This window comes from Nicrophorus vespilloides, unplaced genomic scaffold (genome assembly GCF_001412225.1).
Source record: "Nicrophorus vespilloides isolate i.1.1-1 unplaced genomic scaffold, Nicve_v1.0, whole genome shotgun sequence".
Lineage (NCBI taxonomy): Eukaryota > Metazoa > Arthropoda > Insecta > Coleoptera > Silphidae > Nicrophorus > Nicrophorus vespilloides.
The window spans coordinates 293,778-314,669 of record NW_017097187.1 but is presented as its reverse complement, the minus strand read 5'-3'; the positions used below and the strand labels follow the sequence as shown (position 1 = coordinate 314,669).

The 20,892-nt window shown below is 34.2% G+C and overlaps 3 protein-coding genes across 3 annotated transcripts; 1 reads left to right on the top strand and 2 right to left on the bottom strand.

The window, feature by feature from the left end:
* Positions 1 to 4,038: 4,038 nt before the first annotated feature.
* Positions 4,039 to 7,461, bottom strand: LOC108559332 (elastin-like). Its single transcript, XM_017916574.1, has 4 exons — positions 7,160 to 7,461; positions 6,241 to 7,087; positions 5,475 to 5,536; positions 4,039 to 4,995 (listed from the first exon to the last, which is right to left on the bottom strand). Exons 1-4 carry the CDS (start codon positions 7,172 to 7,174, stop codon positions 4,039 to 4,041), a joined length of 1,881 nt encoding a protein of 626 aa, XP_017772063.1. The 5' UTR covers positions 7,175 to 7,461.
* Positions 7,462 to 8,962: 1,501 nt separating this feature from the next.
* Positions 8,963 to 12,105, top strand: LOC108559331 (dopamine D2-like receptor). Its single transcript, XM_017916573.1, has 3 exons — positions 8,963 to 9,180; positions 11,477 to 11,664; positions 11,723 to 12,105. Exons 1-3 carry the CDS (start codon positions 8,963 to 8,965, stop codon positions 11,935 to 11,937), a joined length of 621 nt encoding a protein of 206 aa, XP_017772062.1. The 3' UTR covers positions 11,938 to 12,105.
* Positions 12,106 to 14,426: 2,321 nt separating this feature from the next.
* LOC108559343 (RNA polymerase II degradation factor 1-like) lies at positions 14,427 to 17,865 on the bottom strand. The gene is made up of 3 exons (XM_017916588.1): positions 17,793 to 17,865; positions 17,389 to 17,697; positions 14,427 to 15,657 (listed from the first exon to the last, which is right to left on the bottom strand). The coding sequence occupies exons 1-3, from the start codon at positions 17,805 to 17,807 to the stop codon at positions 14,926 to 14,928; spliced, it is 1,056 nt and encodes a 351-aa protein (XP_017772077.1). The 5' UTR covers positions 17,808 to 17,865; the 3' UTR covers positions 14,427 to 14,925.
* Between the last annotated feature and the right edge of the window lie 3,027 nt (positions 17,866 to 20,892).

Sequence of the window (20,892 nt, the reverse complement as noted above, 5' to 3'; positions counted from 1 at the left end):
TACAACAAAAGGTTGAGGAACTGGTACAGAGACTTGAACAGGACGTGGCACGGTGTATGGTACTTGGACTGGAACTGGCACAGCTACTGGTCGAGTTACGTGACTGGATAAGGTTGTGGTACGGCCACTGGTACATTTTGGTTGATAGTGGTTACTGTGGCACCTCCACCTCCAGCTCCACCACCGAATCCACCCCAGCTCCACCGCCGAAACCACCTCCAAATCCTCCACCTGCACCCCTCCAAATCCACCCCCGAAACCGCCGTAGTCTCCGCCGAATCCACCTCCATGAATTCCACCATATCCACTTCCTGAATAACCTCCATGGCCTCCACCGAATCCACCTCCGCCTCCACTAATTATGCCTCTTTTTTCAACTATTTTAGTTTCCGCATAACTGCTGGAAAATGCAGCGAGGATAAAAGTAGCGACCTGAAAAAAATAACGTATATATCTATATATAACAAGTATGAACTATTATTACCAAAATAGAGTTCATCACTGTTGCTTTGGATGTTAAAGAAATATTAGTGATACTGTAGCTCTGCTGCATGTTCTTTTTATACCAGTGTTTACCCTTCGTTGATCACGAGGGAAGGAGTATATTAGAAATATGGGATTTTTATTTACCAATCATATTTCTGGTATTTCATTGAAACATATTTATATAAAAATATAATACAAAAAGTTTTTTCACTTTTATAATAAATAATAATATGTTCATTATTTATTGTAAACGTACATACAAATGGCTATTGGACGTAGATTTTCCATGCTCATAATATATATTTACAGCCCAAATAAAATGGAACATAAATGACAAATAAATATCAATATAAAATATAAAAAAAAGTATAAAACTACAAAAATATTTATATATAAACAAATTCAATTGAGCAAATGTCAAACATTTTATACATAAATATATTTATTACGTTAACTTTTTTGACATGATTAGTGAATATGGAATATTTTTTTAAATAATAAACTAGGTATATATAATTAAAAAATAATTCAAATTTATTTTTCCATAAAATTTGTAAATTAATTAAAAATTATCATCTTCAATATTTAAAATGCTTTAAAGCTTACCAGACCATTAAATCTACTTCATATCTTTAACACCTTAATTAGCATACTTTGTCCGGATATGTTAAAATAAGTTACAATGCATTCTAATTAAAATGTATAGAATTTGTTTACAAAACGATATCAATTATTATCAATAATAAGCAGAACAAAATTAAGAATAAGTGCTTTATTTTGTTTTAGTCACAAAAATATAGGAAAACAATTGCTATGTTTCTATTTTTTCGTTAAAATATGATACTCATTATAATAAGTTATAAATAATTTTCTTAATAATATTAATAATAACCTATGGCCTTTGCAGCAAATGAATTTGTTTATTTTTTCTTATTATGTTATTTTATTCAGTTTCTATAAAGGTAATTTGTTGCAGTAAATGATATTATTATTAATAATAATAAAAAACGTTTGCAGAAAAACTTCGTATTAACGACAGTGGGTCTATTAAAAATATTTAGTATTAATAAAGAAGTTATAGTATCTACATATAACATAAGGACTGTTGATCATTTTTTCTATACTATTGTTTATCTTATTTCAATGAACACCAGACAAATGCATTTTGATATATTTTTAGTATAAATAATCATTGATATGACAGATGATTATCCATTATGAGATTTAATCTGTATATAAATTAAATTTAGATTCATCATAAAAATGTAAGTTCTAAATAGAATCGAACTGATTTTCAAAATTCAATTTATGAAATATTTTTATCGGTTTCATAAATTGAATTTAGATATTATTTGAATTGTATGCAATTATAAGAACTTTGAGTTAAATTATTTATTGGAAATTAACAAGATTATTACAAATGGTACATTTAGTGGACATGTCCTAACGAAATGCTTGAAAATCCGGATGCACCATGGCCTCCAGAAAAGGACGAAAAATGACTGCTTCCACCGCCGACTGAAGATCCAGAAGAGTAGCTGCCTCCATGGCCGCCTCCAAATCCTCCAGAAATTCCATGTCCTCCAATTCCACCTCCAAATCCTCCTCCAATCCCACCTCCAAATCCTCCTCCAATACCACCTCCGAATCCTCCTCCGATTCCAGCACCACCTCCTCCTCCTCCACCGATGTTGACAATTTGTGGTACTGGTACTACAACAGTTTGAGGTACCCTAACTGGGACAGGTTGAGCGACAGTTACTGGATACGGTTGTGGTACTGGTACACCGATAGGTTGCGGTACTGAAACTGGTACAGCTTGTGGAACGTCTGGAGACGGTGACTGGATATGGCCTTGGTACGAATTACGTTGAGGTACTGGTACTGAAACTTGACTGGACGAGGTACTGTGGCACGGTGTATGGTACTTGGACTGGAACTGGCACAGCTACTGGTCGAGTTACAGTGACTGGGTAAGGTTGTGGTACAGCCACTGGTACATTTTGGTTGATTGTGGTTACTGTGGCACCTCCGCCTCCAGCTCCACCGCCGAAACCACCTCCAGCTCCACCGCCGAAACCACCTCCAGCTCCACCGCCGAAACCTCCTCCAAATCCTCCACCAACACCGCCTCCAAATCCTCCTCCAAAACCGCCGTGGCTTCCTCCAAATCCACCTCCGAAACCACCGTGGCCTCCAAATCCACCTTCGTTTCCATTTCCAAGATAATTTCCATGGCCACCGCTAAATCCACCTCCGCTAATTATGCCTCTTTTTTCAACTGTCTTTTCAGCATAACTGCTAGAAAACACAGCGAGGACTGCAGCTGATACCTAAAAGTTTAACTTGAATATATTATTATATACTTGAATTAATTTTTACCAAAATGAATTTCATCACTACTGCTTTAGATGTTAAACAAATAGAAGTGATGGTTGTAGCTCTACTGCTTATCCTTTTTATACAAGCGTTTACCCTCTATTGATCACAATGGAAGGGGTATTTAAATGTTCAGTGTTCATCTAAATAATTATTGCTTTTTATACTAAAATTCTTCGGAATTACAGCATGTGTTAATTAATTAACGCATATCTCTTATTAAAATAATTTAGCTGTGTTGTCTTATTCAGAAGAATCAAATCTTAAAGAGATGTATTTGAATATGATTATTGAGCCTATCAACCGTAAACTTTCCTCCAAAACGTGTTGAATTTGTTCACTTCATTTCAACAAATATAAATTTTTATTAATTTGATATTAAAATATAAAGAGAAATTTTAAAGAAAACATTGGTTTTGGCATAATTAATTAAATTATTTTATTATTATTTTATTTTCATTTAACGGAGAACTCCTTAAATATTAGGATTAAGTATATACATTTTATTAGTAATTTTATTGATTTTCTGCAAGGAATTATTTGAAAGTTACTTTTGGATAGTAATATTTACAAAATTCATTAATTATAATAATAATGTTTATTGCATCAGTTCAAAAAAATAAATATATCTATATAATTTAAAAAAAAAAGTCAACTGATACAAAGGGCTATTGACCATAGGTCTTTCTGCCCTTAAATATAATATTAATGTAGAACTAAAATAAAGTTCATTATTGCAATAATATAAAGTATTTGGAAGGTTTTTTTTTAAATTGATGTAAATAATTTCAATCAAATTTTATTGAAAAATAACAAATCAATAAAATCGAACAAAGTTTAGAGTATTTAAATATCTATTGAAATAAAGATTGTTTCAGACAAAATATAAGAGTAAAAACTAGAACTGATCATTCATTAATATAAATATAATGCTTCATTCGCAATATCCATGTTGGTAGATCTTACAAATAAATATTTGTTTTCTATCTATTATACATTTATGCTATTTTCTTGTTAAATTCTTCAGTTTAGTTTTCTTTCTATTATTTATATTTGAATATTTAAAAAGTAAAAATGGTGGCTGGTTGTATTCTTAATAAATATCAAGTATTTGAATTATATTTTATTTCATTTATAACAAAAAATATACAATTGATTAATAATGTAACATAATTAATGACCATGTCCTAAGGACACACTGCTAAATCCACTTCCTTTTCCAGCTGAGAATCCATAGCTGTAACTACCGCTACCACCATGACCACTTCCTTGTGAAAATCCATGTCCACTGCCACCAAATCCACCTCCGATTCCATGTTCTCCAAATCCTCCTCCATATCCTCCTCCATATCCTCCTCCATATCCTCCTCCAATGCCACCTCCAATTCCACCTCCAATTCCTCCGCCAATTCCACCTCCGATTCCTCCGCCAATTCCTCCTCCACCGCCGCCGCCGATGTTGACAATTTGTGGTACTGGTACTACAACAGTTTGAGGTACCCTAACTGGGACAGGTTGAGCGACAGTTACGGGGTAAGGTTGTGGTACTGGTACACCGACTGGTTGTGGGAATGGTACCGGAACTGCTTGAGGAACTGGTACAGGTACTGGCCTAGAGACAGTGACTGGATATGGCCTTGGTACAATTACAGTTTGAGGTACTGGTACTGAAACTTGTACTGGACGAGGTACTGTGTATGGTACTTGAACTGGTACTGGTACAGCTACTGGACGTGTAATGGTAACAGGATAAGGCTGTGGTACAAGAACTGGAACTGCTTGATTGATGGTTGTTACGGTAGCACCACCGCCGCCTCCGCCTCCTCCAGCTCCTCCGCCTACGCCGCCTCCAAATCCACCTCCGATGCCACCTCCAATTCCACCTCCAATATCTCCTCCATAACCTCCACTGATTCCACCTCCAATATCTCCTCCATGTCCTCCACTGATTCCACCTCCAATATATCCTCCATAGCCGCCACTGATTCCAATACCACCCCCATGACCACCGCCAAATCCACCTCCGCCTCCTCCGTACAATTCATGGCCACCACTAATTAAACCCCTTTTTTGGATTCTCTTATCTTCAGCACGAGAGCCGGATGAAATGGCGAGGATTAAAAAAGCAGCCTATAAAATATCGAAATGATTATTTAAATTCATATTTATATATTAATTACATACCAAAAAGGAATTCATCGCAAATCTCTTAGTTGTTAAACAAATGGAAGTGATGCTTTGCTTACAATCGCTGAGGCTTTTATAGTAATTCCACCACTTCTCGTATAAAGAAGGGGTAGCTTCATATTAAATAATAAACATTGTAGTGCATTCTATCTGATTCAGAGGAATTTATAAATATATTAATGAGAATGTATAACACAGGAAGCGTAAATAATTTACTTCTTCTTAAAGTGTGTGCAATTATAATTCCTGCTATCTCCACATTCAGTTTGAAATCACTTTCAATTTGCAATTTATTAAATCGAAAACTAAAAAGACACGAACGGATTTATTTTACTTTTTGAACTCACCATCATTCCGCTTCATATATTTATATTGATCATATGAACAGAAGACTGCCGGCGATTATTTAGATTCCCTCTTACATAGTACATTTTTTGCAAAGCACTAGGAATAGTGGTGAAAGTAAACCGTTTGGTTTGATGTACTAAAAGATATTTATATTTTAAAATAAATTTATTGATCAAGATGACTTCAATTTTAGTATTTTAAGATTTTGAAAGTACGTTCAATTTATAGAATATATAATAAAAAAATAATAAAAATGGGTATTGATTTTATAAATGTCATTTATTAAAATTTATGTGAAAATTATATTCTAAATTTTTTACCAAAAGTAAAGATATTTAATTAAACTATTTAATTTAGATCAAACAAAAACGGAATATTTGTTATAATCCTTAATTGGTATATTTGTTAGTAATATTATTTATAGTACTATAACTTTTAATTATTTCAATTGCATTTAGTAAATTACAGTAATATCTAGGATTTTCATGATAATTATTAATGACAAGTCAAATTTGCAATTAATATAAGATAAATTAAGATTTTTTGTCTGAATAGTATAAAAATTACATCAGGTTAAGAGCGAGAAAAGTGATTATGAGTATATAACATACGTTATGTCTTTTGAAAAATTTGTCGAAGCTTTATTTTTGGGATATTACTATATCGTATAGTTTATTTATTTTATATATATTGTTTTTGATAATCTCTTCAAAATTATATATTAACCATTGGGATAATAAAATAACAACAACAATGCATAAGTTCAAATAAATTCTTTTATAATATTGATGGAAAATTTACATGTGAGATATTTTATTAATAAATTGGATGTTTAATGACCATGACCTAAGGAAACACTAGAGAAACCAGACGCTCCATGTCCTCCGGAGAAAGAGGAAAAATGTCCACTTCCTTTTCCAGACGAGAAGCTGTAACTTCCTCCACCGCCTCCGTGTCCGCCGCCAAATCCACCACCCAATCCATGTCCACCGCCATATCCACCTCCATATCCACCTCCAATTCCTCCTCCAAGTCCTCCGCCAAATCCTCCACCGAATCCGGCACCTCCTCCACCGCCGCCGCCAACATTGACGATTTGTGGCACTGGTACAACAACGGTTTGTGGTACTCTAACTGGGACAGGTTGAGCAACAGTAACTGGATACGGTTGTGGTACTGGTACGCCAACAGGTTGTGGTACTGGTACTTGGATGGTCTGTGGTACAGGAACAGGAACTCTCCTGGTTACGGTGACTGGGTATGGCCTTGGTACAATTACAGTTTGAGGTACTGGCACTGATACTTGGTAAGGACGAGGTACATTGTATGGTACTTGTACGGGAACAGGGACAGCTACCGGTCTTGTGATTGTAACTGGATAGGGTTGTGGTACCGCGACTGGAACGTTTTGATTGATAGTTGTTACAGTGGCTCCACCGCCTCCACCGCCGCCGCCTCCGCCAAGACCACCTCCAAATCCTCCTCCAAATCCACCCCCGATTCCTCCTCCAAAGCCACCTCCATGTCCGCCGCCGAATCCACCTCCGAGACCTCCTCCATGGCCACCGCCGAATCCACCTCCGCCTCCTCCAAGCAATTCATGCCCACCACTTATTACTCCTCTTTTATCGACTTTCTTCTCTTCTGCATAACTGCAAGAAGTAGCGGCGAAGATCAATGCTACAACCTTTAAAAAGAATTATAATAATTTCACTTAGTCAATCTAATAATAATGAATTTATAAACTACAAGTGCTTACCAAGAAGGAGTTCATCTCTAACACTCTAGATGTTACACAAATAGAAGTGATGCTTTGTTAGCAGTTGTGAGTACCTTTTATACAAGTTCTACATTGGAAGGAGGTACATCTCAACATAACAAATAACCGTGATGAACCACTTCGTTAAACATCGCTTCAAAGCGTAACTGCAGACGTACAAAATTGATGCAATTATGCACCAATGGTCACTCAAGCCTACTACCTCGAAAGAATTTGCTTAATATCATGAGGAAGCTATCTGCAAATACATTTCATTACACACGAGTAAACAATATTGCATTTGCCCCATTTTTTAATGCGTAGAAAGTAATTATTAATAATCTAATATGCACAACTTGTTATGCAGCATCATAATGGAAAAGAAAAACTAAAATAAATATATGAAATGATGAAGATTTATAATTCCTTAATTAAATGAATCGACTTAAAATCGGTTACAATTTAAATTCGACATGGAGCGAACCCCACGTTGAATTAATTCTCATTAAATCTTAGCGGAAATGCAAATATAGTGAGGCTTTTCGAATCGACTAAGTGATTTCCAGTTATACTTAGGAAATCGGGATTAGGGACGTTAGTAAATCACGTGGGCGTACGGGATTCGCTGTGATTAATACCTGCAACAGAACAGCAGTGAATTGTCCTTCCTCCCCCATGAGGTTTGCATCACTATTCACCACTGTACACCGACTTCATTATCAACAGAATGGGACACAACCTTGCTTGTGTCTACGCACGGAAAGTAATTGCATACATTGAGATGCGTAGATTCTAATCTGATCTGATCTGTATTGTCTTCGGGGTACGCATCATATAATCAAGGTGTAGGTAAAGTGTATAATATTAGAGATACACTTATATAATTCATGGACTCGAACCGTAAACTTTTTCGAAGATAAATCTCGTATGAAAAGAGGGAAGCCATGAATTATATGCACATGTATGTTCGTGGATAGAACCTCATTGAATTTCGGCGCATCGCCGCTATTCCTCCTCCTCATCGCCATTATCTTTAAAAAATATTCCGCGTTGCGAGCTCACGTATTTCATATACGCGAAAATGTGTGTGCCTGTGAACACAGTCTCTCACGTGACACGGACGCATGTGTTTCCTGTAAAGAAAGAAAAATAGAACACTCAACGCACACACATTTGAATACAGGGTGTTCTTGAATTAAGCCATAATAAAAGAATATACATTATTTCAATAATATAAATTATATAAACCAATAAAAATTAAATTTACTTAATTAATTAAACAAATTCTAATTTATTAATAATAATATTTAACTATATTTTTATAGAATTTTGAAAATCTTTAGTATTAGTGATATTTTGTAGAACTAGATGGGAAATGGCAAATAGAGAAATGATTCTGAATGAAATGATCTGATTACTTTTATTGGTTCATCCTTAGAGATACGAGAGCTCAAGTTTTATGACACCCTGTATTTGCGCTCTGCGGGGTGGGGTCCGCGTTTATGATCGATGAGTGTGGCGCATTATTTTTCAAAAACCTCGTATCATTTTCACACCAGCAATTTTACCTTTTTTTTTTTTTTTTTCGCTCCGTAGCCTTTTTATCGCCCCCATTTTATCAACACGTAAATAAAGATAAAAGCCGGATGCTCCCATGAAAAATTATATCTTTAATATTTTACCTCAACAATGATGAGCAATAACAAGATTAGAGCGTGTAGCTTTTAGTAGTACCCCTTCATAAAAACAAAGAATAATGTTATGTGTTATAGTCGTAATATTGCTTTTTATAATTGTGAATATATGGTTAACGCTTTATTTGTATTTAATTTTATTTTTTTTCATAGAATATCATCGGTGGTGGCAAGTTTAGCTGCACCACCTCCGAGGGCAGCAGATCCCAATGGTAACAACGACTCCGGCTATGCGGCAAGTCAAGTTGATAACGTGGTGGTGAAGAGTCCCAAAAGGAACAGGAGTCAAGTTAAGAAGAATGGAGCCACGATTGACACGGAGCTTAGGTAAATAAAACAGGATTTCTTTTTCGCGTTTAGAACCCTTGGCGTCGAGGAAAGAAGCATTGAAATATGTCAATATTGGATCAGGGGAATGACGCATAGCAACAAGTTAGATGTAGGGCCGATCTGCAGAACATTTTATTGCGAGACCAGGTGCCCTGTACATGCCAGGCATCTTAAATATCACTTAGTGAAATAGAATTTACTAGCCTAATTTGAAGAATAACATATGTTACAATTAGATTTAAGCAATTCTCGAACCGTATTTATCTATATCCAAGTTGTGTCCTCTATTCTGATGAAATTTCATGTTTCAAATCAGTGCTATTGTTGTATTAAAACAGGGAGTAATGGCTAGCGTACGAAGTATATTTATTTCCATTCTGGTGGTTAGTTTGTACGGAGTTACGTGTTCTGCAAAAGCTGTTTAGTATTCCCATGTGGACAAGTCTATTTGCTCTCGTGTTGTTCCAATTTCCCAAAGTCACGATATCCGTGGACGGCAGCAGAAGAAACAAAACTCCACGGATGGGAAAGAAGTTAATATCATAGAATAACTCGGAGAGAGATTGAAAACAAATAAAACGTGTTGTCTCTGATATTTCCTTTACTGCGTTCGCTTCTGCTCTTTTCGGATTCGGCATGCCAATCATGTTTCCTTTTAATTATTTCCGACTCGGCGGGTTTTCCAAACAATTTTCATCGCCTGCTCTCATTTTCGGCGGAGGACTCTTTGTAAACAGCAAACTGTAAATGAAATTGTGTTGAAAGGAGGAGACATTTAAATTGCACTAGTTTCGAAACTTCATTAAATCATCAATCTTTCGCGATGCAATAAAATCCGCGTCTCGAAAGGAAACGGAAGTGATCATAGAATGAATGAATGAATGAAGAAGTTTTATATTGCTTTCGATTGTTGTTCCTCGCCAGTTCGACCGCTCTCTTTCTCTATGTATTTAGATGAGGTAATTAGTTAAATGCTCGGGATTAAAATGATTGATGAACGAGTCGTGAATTGAGATGTTGTAAATAACATCATTAGTCTACGGCGTGGACGAGAATATTCTGCGTGATTCTAATTGAAAAGTCAAGAGAAAACGTGGCTGCTTTCAGCACGACATCTTAATAATTCCGATCGAGAGTATTTTTACCCATCAACGTCAATATCTTTACGAACTAACCGACTTCAACGCGTCCGTCACGCGTTTTCAGAACTTCACTCATGTCTTATGAAACATCTCTTTTATTTTACTTTTTCTCATTCCTATTTACTTTAATAAGATCGAAGAAAATATAATAATAAGACGCGTTTGAAAGAAAACACTGAGATGCGATGAAATTTTATTATCTACGGCTCCAATTTCAACTCAGACGGAAGAGAATTTCGGCAGGTCTGTACGAGTGACAGGTTGCAGGGAAAGCGAATCACTCCCCCCTTTTAGTTCGCTTTTACTTGCCAATTATTTCAAAGCGTCGTTGTTCCCGAGCTACACCCTAATTGTTCCGGTTTAATACCGAGCCCATGCACCTACCTGTCCAGAATTCCTTCATTTTTTGCTTCCTTCTTCACTACTCCAGACTTTCAGTTAATCAATTTGAATTCTGGACTTTCGCGTGTGACGTACTCTAATAGTTTAAATTAGAAATGCTCTAGATACAAGCTGTTGCAAGTTTCCACCCAATTAATAATACGAGAGCTATCCTTGCGGATGACGAATGCTTTCAATCTAATACACTGCTGGTTTTGCTTGTCAGTACTTTGCCCCGATTATTTATACCTAGGGAGTTGCGCGCATTTATTAAGTAACATCTGCGGAAGAAATTGTGTTTCTCGCAGCACCAAGTTTTGATTCCAATCCGATTATACGCACACTATGATCATTCTTCTTGCTCCTAATGTGCTATTTCAATCGCAACATCTGAGAAACTTTTCTTAATAGGATTAACTTATAATAACAACAACCCAGAAAATACAAAAATATATAACATTTAACATTTTAAGTACCATTTTTAGACGCATATGTATATGAAAGAATGTAATTGGAATGACAAATTATATTTGTACCACCGATTTAATTGATAGGCAACGTTGGCGAGGCAGAACAAATATTTGGAAAATTTAAACGAGGCACAGAACTGAATGTTTTGCTGTTTGCGGATGATTTTTGTATAATATTAATTGGCCACGTATCAATGATCACGTTGATTTATGCGTATGTGCAATTTCAGAAATCCATATTGCAGATGATGTTTCAGCTATTGAATATTGGATTAATTCCAGGTTTCTGATATGTTGCAGGACTGTGGTGACCACGATTTCGAATCCAGCTAATGACAATGGCTCTATGGGATCGAAGAAAGAGAGGAAGGCGACTGCTGCACCCCGATTCACTATATACAAGGTGAACAAAGCGAGCAAGAAGAAACGCGAAAAGTCTTCGGCCAAGAAGGAGAGGAAAGCCACTAAGACCCTGGCCATAGTTTTAGGTATATACTCGGTGCACGTTTCCTCTTGTTAATTGCTAATTATTATTCTTCCATTAAGGCGTTTTCCTGATTTGCTGGGTGCCCTTTTTCACATGCAACATAATGGACGCAATATGCAGTAAATTGGGACTGTCCTGCCAACCCGGTGTTGCAGCGTTCCTGCTCACAACGTGGCTGGGATACATGAACAGCTTCGTGAATCCCGTCATCTACACAATATTCAATCCGGAATTTCGCAAAGCGTTCAAGAAGTTAATGCATCTCGGGCCTTGAAATAACCAAATCCACTCCGACTCTCTCCCACTCTCGGATCTGATCTGTTTCCGCTTTTATAAATTTCCATTTATATACAAACATCTTTGCTCAATGTACATATACATATATAAGAGTTCTGTTTTATCCTTCAGGATGTAAACTTTAGCGTCCGTTCTTCGTTTTATTTCCTTTGCTCAACATTGTTTCCTTACTTTTGCTTGACTTCAGAAATAATAAAAAAAAAGATGTGTTTAAATAAGAAAGAACAAAAAATATTCCGAATTTACTGTAGACATATCATTCGATGATTTTCATTTTGTTTTTATTCGTTTTTTCCTCGAATATGAAAAGATATTTATCGAGCTTATTAAATAAAAGTTGTTGATGATGATGATGATATTATAAAGAAAATAATGAAACATAATAATTAATACAAGTTACGGTAATTTTAGCTTTACGTCTGTAAGCCATATCTCAGTAAGGGTAAATAATTAAGGGATGTTGTATATTGTAAATATTTTGTTAGTGATGTGGGATGGAACAATAAATGCAACGCACAAAGATTGCCAAACAATGGAAAATGTATACCAAATGTAATTTCAATTACCTTTGGATGCATTCACACACTAGAGAAATATCAATAAAACTAGACCGGATAATTATAAACATATATATAAACGCTTCATTAAATAAACGTTAAAAATCTAATTAGATACACGAAAAAATAAACATAATTAATTAAGAATATGTATATGATAATATTTCCAATAAACTTTATCGATGATCTGTTTAATATTATATTACAAGTATTAATCTATTAAGTGTAAATAATCAGAAGACGTTGTAATACAATAAGGATAAGACTTATGAAACATATATGAATATATTAATGGATAAAATTATAATAATATGATATTAATAACAGTATTAGAAAATTGCGAATCCTAATTATATTTAATTGAGATTATGTATGTATATTTCCTCATCCGCCATCCGAAAGTCCACCCAACTCCTTCCCTGTTCTACCCTGCATCCTCTAAAGCTGGATGCGTCCGCGGAATTGTGTGGGAATTTCCGGTTCCTGGCCTCAAAATCCCGGAGGTTTCCACAGTCTGAGCCCGTTTTCCGTGGACCAAACCGTAGCTTTGCATTGGAACTTCTTAAAAATTAACCATACATACGCTTATTAATTAATTAATGTAAATTGAAGGTAAATAGTTGATGATGTACTATAAACTAGGTGAAATTATACGCTACGATATAAATTACTGTTACAAAACAACAAAAAATAAATAAAAATAAAGCTATTTCTTATAACATTTTCTTACGTATATGTATTTCACTTCCTTCATCTCAGAAGAGACAAGTAGGTACCTCTCTAATTACTTTCTTCGCTCTTTTTTTTTATTAGTTTCTTATATGTTTTTGCTCTATAAATAAAGTGTAAGTATCATTAAGGTAAGATATATATTTTCGATTATTTATGAAAATATTTTATAAATACATTTTAAGTTAATTATAATAAAAACTAAAATATATACAAAATTAAGTAAATATTCTTAAATAAATATAATAAAATACTGAAGCTCTAAACTTGTATTGCAACAGTTTGATAAACTTTTGTGTTTACGCAATATTTTTTTGCAGTTTTGTGTAATACCACGCTGCGTCTGCAGTTTGAAAAGTACGATGATCAATCGACGGAATTTCAATTCAGAGTGGATTTAAAAATTCATTACCTGGAAAAGTTGACAATATTTTTAATCAGCCCACATGCATTTTTAATACATTCCTTTCCGCCGCCGGGAATTACTCTGAAACAGAAAAAAATAAAGCAAACGCTGCAGAATGAATAAAAAATATATATAACGGTCTGGGGACGTGAAGATATTTTACCTGTGAAAACATGGACAATATGTAATCTTGTCAGTGCTTTTACGCCATGCTGCCTGCTATTATTTTATAGAATATGATGAAAATGCTTGAATTTACAATTTCCAGTACAAAAAATCAAACAATATTAATTAAGTTTATTGTATAATATAACGAAGAAAATGTACTATAAATATGTATTTTGATGGCAATATCTTATTTTTTTATTTTTAGTACGTCCATTCGATGCAACCAACATCTACCCTCTTCCATTTATTACAAAAGTTTCTTCTTTCGAACATATTTTAAATTAAACTTGCTCCAAAATAAGCCGAAATTAATTTACGTTCTATGCTGACGTCCAATCTTTATGAAAACAGTAATTGCTTTTCGTTTTCTTATCTCAATAAATATTTATTATATATTTGTAATGGGTAATATAAATAAAATTAGTTGTATGTTAGTTTTAATTTCAACAATTTTTAGATAGGTTTAGAGTTTTTGTAATTAAAATTATTACATATTTATTAATAACTTTATAAACTTATTATACAATCATATTAAAAATATTGCTGAAAATCAAATTGTAATGTAAGAAAATTAAAAGTTGATCTTGGAATTTGGTTAGATGGAAATAATTGGTTCAAAAACTTGTCAATTAATGAATTTTCAATTCATATAATAATGGAAAACCGAATTTAATTATGGGGTTCCTATTGTATACAACGAATTCCATCAAGGAAAACTCAATTTGTCGCTCAGTGATAGAAAAGTAATGTCAACTCTTTCGGATTTACGTCTCTGTGGTCGACAACACTAATTTCGCGCTTCGGCTAATTTCCCCAACGAATTCCATCCATATTGCATAAATTCGCTACCAACAATAGCGAGAAACGGGGGTTTTGTATCAGACAATATTTTAAAGGGTTTAATTTTATTTCATTTCAAAAAACAAAAGTAAACGCTCGCTCATTACAAATCTAAGTAATAGGATATATAAAAATTGGTATAAAAAAATAGTATTATATAAAAAAAAAACACATAAAATATATAAAAAGTAAGTATTTGGATGAAAGTGGCATGAAGGAGTATTTACAAAAGATAAATTTATTTTAAATTAGCTGATGAGCGGAGTTACTGGGCGTAAGTAACTCCTGGATTGGCGTATTTAGTTTGGGCGTAGTATTCGGCCTGTGGAGAAGCGTAGGCTGCTTTTGGAGATGAATGGGATGCGGTATATTGTTGGTATTGTTGTTGAGCGTAGGCAAGTTCTTGAGGGGTGAAGGTTGGTTGAGAATAGGCCACTTTCTGTGGTGCGGCTTCGTAAGTTACCTTTTGTGGAGCAGCTTCGTAGGTGACTTTCTGTGGAGAAGCTTCGTATGTGTACTTTTGAGGAGCGGCTTCGTAGGCGACCTTTTGAGGGGCAGCTTCATAAGTTACTTGCTGGGCAGCTGCGTAAGCGGCTTTATCGTATTCCTGATAAGCAACTTTCTGCGGGGCTTGAGGGTAAGCAATCTGTGGGGCGGCGGCGTACGCAACTTTAGAGTACTCAACTTGTTGTGGAGAATTGTAAGCTACTCTTTGCGGAGCCGCGGCGTAGGCAACTTGTTGTGGAGATACAGCGGCGTAGGTGACTTTTTGTGGAGCGGCATTGTAAGCTACTTGCTGAGGAACTTTGCTGTAAGCTAGTTTTGGAGAAGTGTACTGCACTTGTTGAGGAGCTTGAGCTTGGGCGGTTTTTCCGCTGGATTGCATGATCAGTCCCAAATTAGAGTAAGCAACCAATGGGCTGTTGTAGCTGAAGGAAGAGACGTCGGAGGCCAAAGAATACGGAACTTGGGCTGGCGCTTGGGCGGCGTAAGCGACCTGGAAACAAAATGCAATTAAAATAGTGAATGTGATCTTCGCTTCGCGTTCGCCGCTCTTCTGAAGTGAATGCCACAGATTCATTGTGCACTTATTGTAACAAACTTTCGAATGAACAGGATTATCTGAAACCATAAATCTATCGAGCGCAATAGGAAACATAATTAAGGTTTCAATAAAATGCGGTCTGGTTGGAGGAAAAACTGGAAACTGTACGCAGCTTAGAAATTCGTCGTCTAAAAGCAAAAGCCATAAGACATTCACCTTGATCTTAATATATATATATGAAACCGCAGTTGCTCGCTGATGAAGACAGGAACAAAACAACATTGGCAACGGACGACGACGTGCAGTGAAAGTTCAATGTAAAATTATTTGAATCGTAACCTGTGGGAATTGCATTGCAGATAAATTAGATTCAACAAGCGGTTACGTAAATGCCTGCAAACAAAATGCAATTGCCAGCATTTTATCCTTGCCTGCAATGTATAATATATAATTGCTGCATCCTACCGAGAAATATTCCGAAAAGTGTTCCGCGTAATTAGAGCGGAATCGGAACTGCTCGCAGTTACGCAACAACGTTCGCCAATGAAATTATATCTTCCTATTATCAATTCCGAGTGCCTGCCACTCGGTCCGTATTTGGAACTTGACTTTCACTGCGTTACTGCATATATTAATACGAAGTTTAACGTAATTTATTTTCGTTGCATTCATTTGCATTTGAAATGGCCACAAAACAACAGTTGCCATCCGCGCGGGAAAACAGTTAAAATAATATTTTCTTTGGAATACCGTGAAAGAGGTAAAAGTTTCAAAATACGCAATTTATCTTTCCACCGATAAACGATAAATATATTTTAGAAACTTCTGCATACAAATTCGAAATTTATCCCAGATAAACTAAATGGAAACTTTAATTGTAAGATATCTAATAATATTTATTAGAACTCTTAATTATAAACTGAAAAATCAAATTTCTAATGTTGTTTCTCCTTTAATTACATCCAAGTAACAATTTCACACCAAGCAATTTCTTAGGAATGTAAACTATATAAAGTAAAAAGCGTATCTCGTATAGTTTCTATATGATCATTTAATTAATTTCATTACATCTCGTTGATAATGATATTGAACTTACTGCAATTATATAATAATGAATCGGATGAGGGAGATGCCGGAATTATTACTTTTAAATATTTCCATTTGTAAATTCCATGAAACGTAATGCAGTTTCGACTGTGCATTTAGCAATAACATTAACAAAATAATTAGTAATTCGAAGCTGAAGTTGGGAAAAAGGAATTAACAGTGAAATTGCCCCGTTTATGGTTATAGGTATTGTATTCCCTTATGGTCGATGTGAAACTTGAAACGCGAATGGTGGCTCTGACAGAGAGACAAGGGAGTAATTTTAATGACCACGGTTTACGCATGAAATAATTACTTTCATTATGTCAGCAAACAAACAAAACAAAAAACAAGCAAACACATACACATATATGTAATAATAATTACTGAAACTGTAGCGTGAAATGGATATTTTGTGATTTAGAATGCAATTTGTGTGTGTGTGTGATAAGTGGATTGGGATTTGTAATTCTAATAGTCTCGGTACATTTGGTGAATGCAAAACTCTCAAGGTAACTGTAAATTGATGAAATCGCCGCTCCACAATTCGAGTCGCAAATTGCTATAAGAAGTGTGTCCTATATTCAGGAGACTTACCTTAGATGGAGCCAATTTGGTGACGGTCGGTTGGGCATAAGCTTGCTCGTACTGCTGCTCGTATTGTTGTTGCTGATACGCTGCTTGAGGGGCTTGCTGAGACTGGGTGTATTTGATCTGCTGGTATTGGGGTTGTTGGGCGTAAGCCAATTCCTTGGATGTGGCGCCAAAGGTCTGCGGTGACACCTTGGCGTACGCGGCTTCGGCTCCGCCGTAGTTTCTCTGGGTGGTGTACGTAGCTCCTCGCTTTTCCTTATCCGCTGTCTGCTCCTTGGCCAAAGCCACGGCAACGACAACGAGGAAAAATACCTGCAACAAAATCCACTCAGGTTGAATACACTGTAACGCGAGACACAAGCGACGAAGAATCGCGTTTGTTAGATGCACGTGTGTTTAATACTCACAGCTGGTACTTTCATGATGCTGCTCGTTTGATGGTATACACGGTGAGAGTGTATTCATGAGTATACGAGCTCGTTATATACCTACAACTTCCTGGTGATCTCCTTTCTCCAACCACGCCTGCTCTCACCCCACCCCCGAACTCTGCACGGAGTAAACAAAAAAAAATAAAAAGTTAACTCACATATACACCTATTCGCTTGGTACCTCTTCTTTGTTACGTCTGTCGAATTTTATTTATCATTTACTAAGAAAAATAGACGTAAAAGGAATTGACCAGAAAACTGATTTAGATTGTTGTATCGATGAGAATTACGATGACTTATCTAAAATGAGATTATTACTCATTCGTAAACCAGTTGCCTTTCTGATACACTTTAATTCAATAAAAAAATATCTATTTCGTTTCTATTTATATTTTATACGCATTTTATTAATCAATAATAATTTTAAAACATATTTTTAAAACTTATATATATACAACACACAATTACATTTAATGATAATAATAATATAAATATTAATTATAATTAATCAAAATTTTATAAAATTCTTTAATATTTATCTTCATTACTAATTAGAAAACTTATTATAATTACAATCAATAGAAAATAACAATATTCAATGAAATTTCTTAAAATAATTAAAAGTAGAACAAGAACAACGTTTATATTTTACTAAATGAATCATACAATTTCTCAGGCTTTTGTTATTTGGTCTTTGTCCCAAATTAGGGCGAATACAAATAAATTATATAACCATATATAATTTATTTATACAGTAATTAATTATAATAATAATTTATTAAGCTTTTAAGTTATTACATTTACGTTTTTGTATGGTATAATATATGTAATGAAATCAATTAATGTAATAAATATTTTGTCGACGGAAACACTCAAAAGATAAAAAAAAAACCTTTTCAATAGTTGCTAATTAAATTTGTTATTTAATATTATGTAATATATTTATATTGTATTTAAAAAAAAATCTTTAGTCTAAATTTGATTTTCTATATTATTAAAAATATTTGAGTTATACTTTTTACATTAATTATATCATATTAACTATAATTTGCTCATTTATTTTTAATTAATTACCTAATCATATCTAATTGTTTCAAGCGAATGTTGATTTGTGTTTGTTGAATATTTTTTTTGCATTTTCGAATTCATTGAATATGCAGCAAACGTTGGTTGCATGAATATGTGTCATGTTTTCGATATATGATTTTGAACATTCATTTTCGAATACATTAACATTACAGTCACATTGCTTTCTTAGCGGCGCGCAAAACCATGGCGATCTTTTCTATTAATACAATTAAACCATTTCCAACAATCACTTTCAAATCAGTTCATTGTTCATTATCATTGTCACCGAGTGAGTGAAATGTCGAAAGATGGTCGGAGGAGAAGGAAAAGACTGTGGTATTCCGGTGAAATGAGCGGCTATTAGTTCAGCAGCACTCGGTTATGTCAGTCAGCAGCCTTAATGGAGATTACATGGTTTAGTGAGAGTGAAAATATTTCCACAATTTTCTTATTTATACATCAACGCGACTCATGTATGGACATAATTTCCATCCACGATGGGAACAATGAAATAATTCAAGAACAATGATTAACTTAACACATGTACAAACCTCTCTTGTTCCATGCACCATTGTCTGGCTGGCATCACTATAGTTTGAATTATGATGTAAAACCTAAAATATTATTAATAACGTTCGCATGTAAAGGGGAAAATAATGATAATGGCGAGCGTCGTCGTGCCAGCACTAAATTAGCATAATCTCTATTCGAAAATTGTCGGGTTCTGTTTGCACGTTTCCACTTCGCACACTAGTCTAGCTGGCGTATATTAAAATGGATCCTAAAAGGTCAGCTCTTGTTTACGCCATCTGCAAAAACGAGAGAAATATCCATTACGATCGTTAGTTCCATCAGCCTCTAATTGATACCATTAATCCCTTCTCTTCGTATGACCACCCCAATAATCATCAACATCTCCTATTCAACAAACATATAAATAATACACATACGTGATCATCAAAGTATAATGTAAGATTTATACAAAATTCATTCCAATTAAAATTAACAAACAAACAAATAAGCCTATAATAATTTCAGTATAGGACTGATAAAATTTAATCAATTTGTATTGATTACAAAATTGAAGTCTTCATATTTGAACTACATTAAACAAAAGTGATCAAAGTGAAAGTTTAATAGTTTCACAATATTCACAATATTCAATGAAATTTCTTAAAATGATTAAAAATAGAACAAGAACAATGTTTATATTTTACTAAATGAATCATACAATTTCTCAGGCTTTTGTTATTTGGTCTTTGTTCCAAATTAGGGCGAATACAAATAAATTATATAACCATATATAATTTATTTATACTTTAATTAATTATAATAATAATTTATTAAGCTTTTAAGTTATTACATTTACGTTTTTGTATGGTATAATATATGTAATGTAATGTTAATCCCTTTGCTTCGTATGACCACCACAATAATCATCAACGTCTCCTATTCAACAAACATATAAATAATACACATACGTAACCATCAAAGCATAATGTAAGATTTATACAAAATTCATTGCAATCAAAATTAACAAAGAATTCGTAATCAATTTGTATTGATTACAAAATTGAAGTCTTCATATTTGAACTGCATTAAACAAAAGTGATCAAAGTGAAAGTTTAATAGTTTCACAATATTCACAATATTCAATGAAATTTCTTAAAATGATTAAAAATAGAACAAGAACAACGTTTATATTTTACTAAATGAATCATGCAATTTCTCAGGCTTTTGTTATTTGGTCTTTGTTCCAAATTAGAGCGAATACAAATAAATTATATAACCATATATAATTTATTTATACTGTAATTAATTATAATAATAATTTATTAAGCTTTTAAGTTATTACATTTACGTTTTTGTATGGTATAATATATGTAATGTTAATCCCTTTGCTTCGTATGACCACCACAATAATCATCAACATCTCCTATTCAACAAACATATAAATAATACACATACGTAACCATCAAAGCATAATGTAAGATTTATACAAAATTCA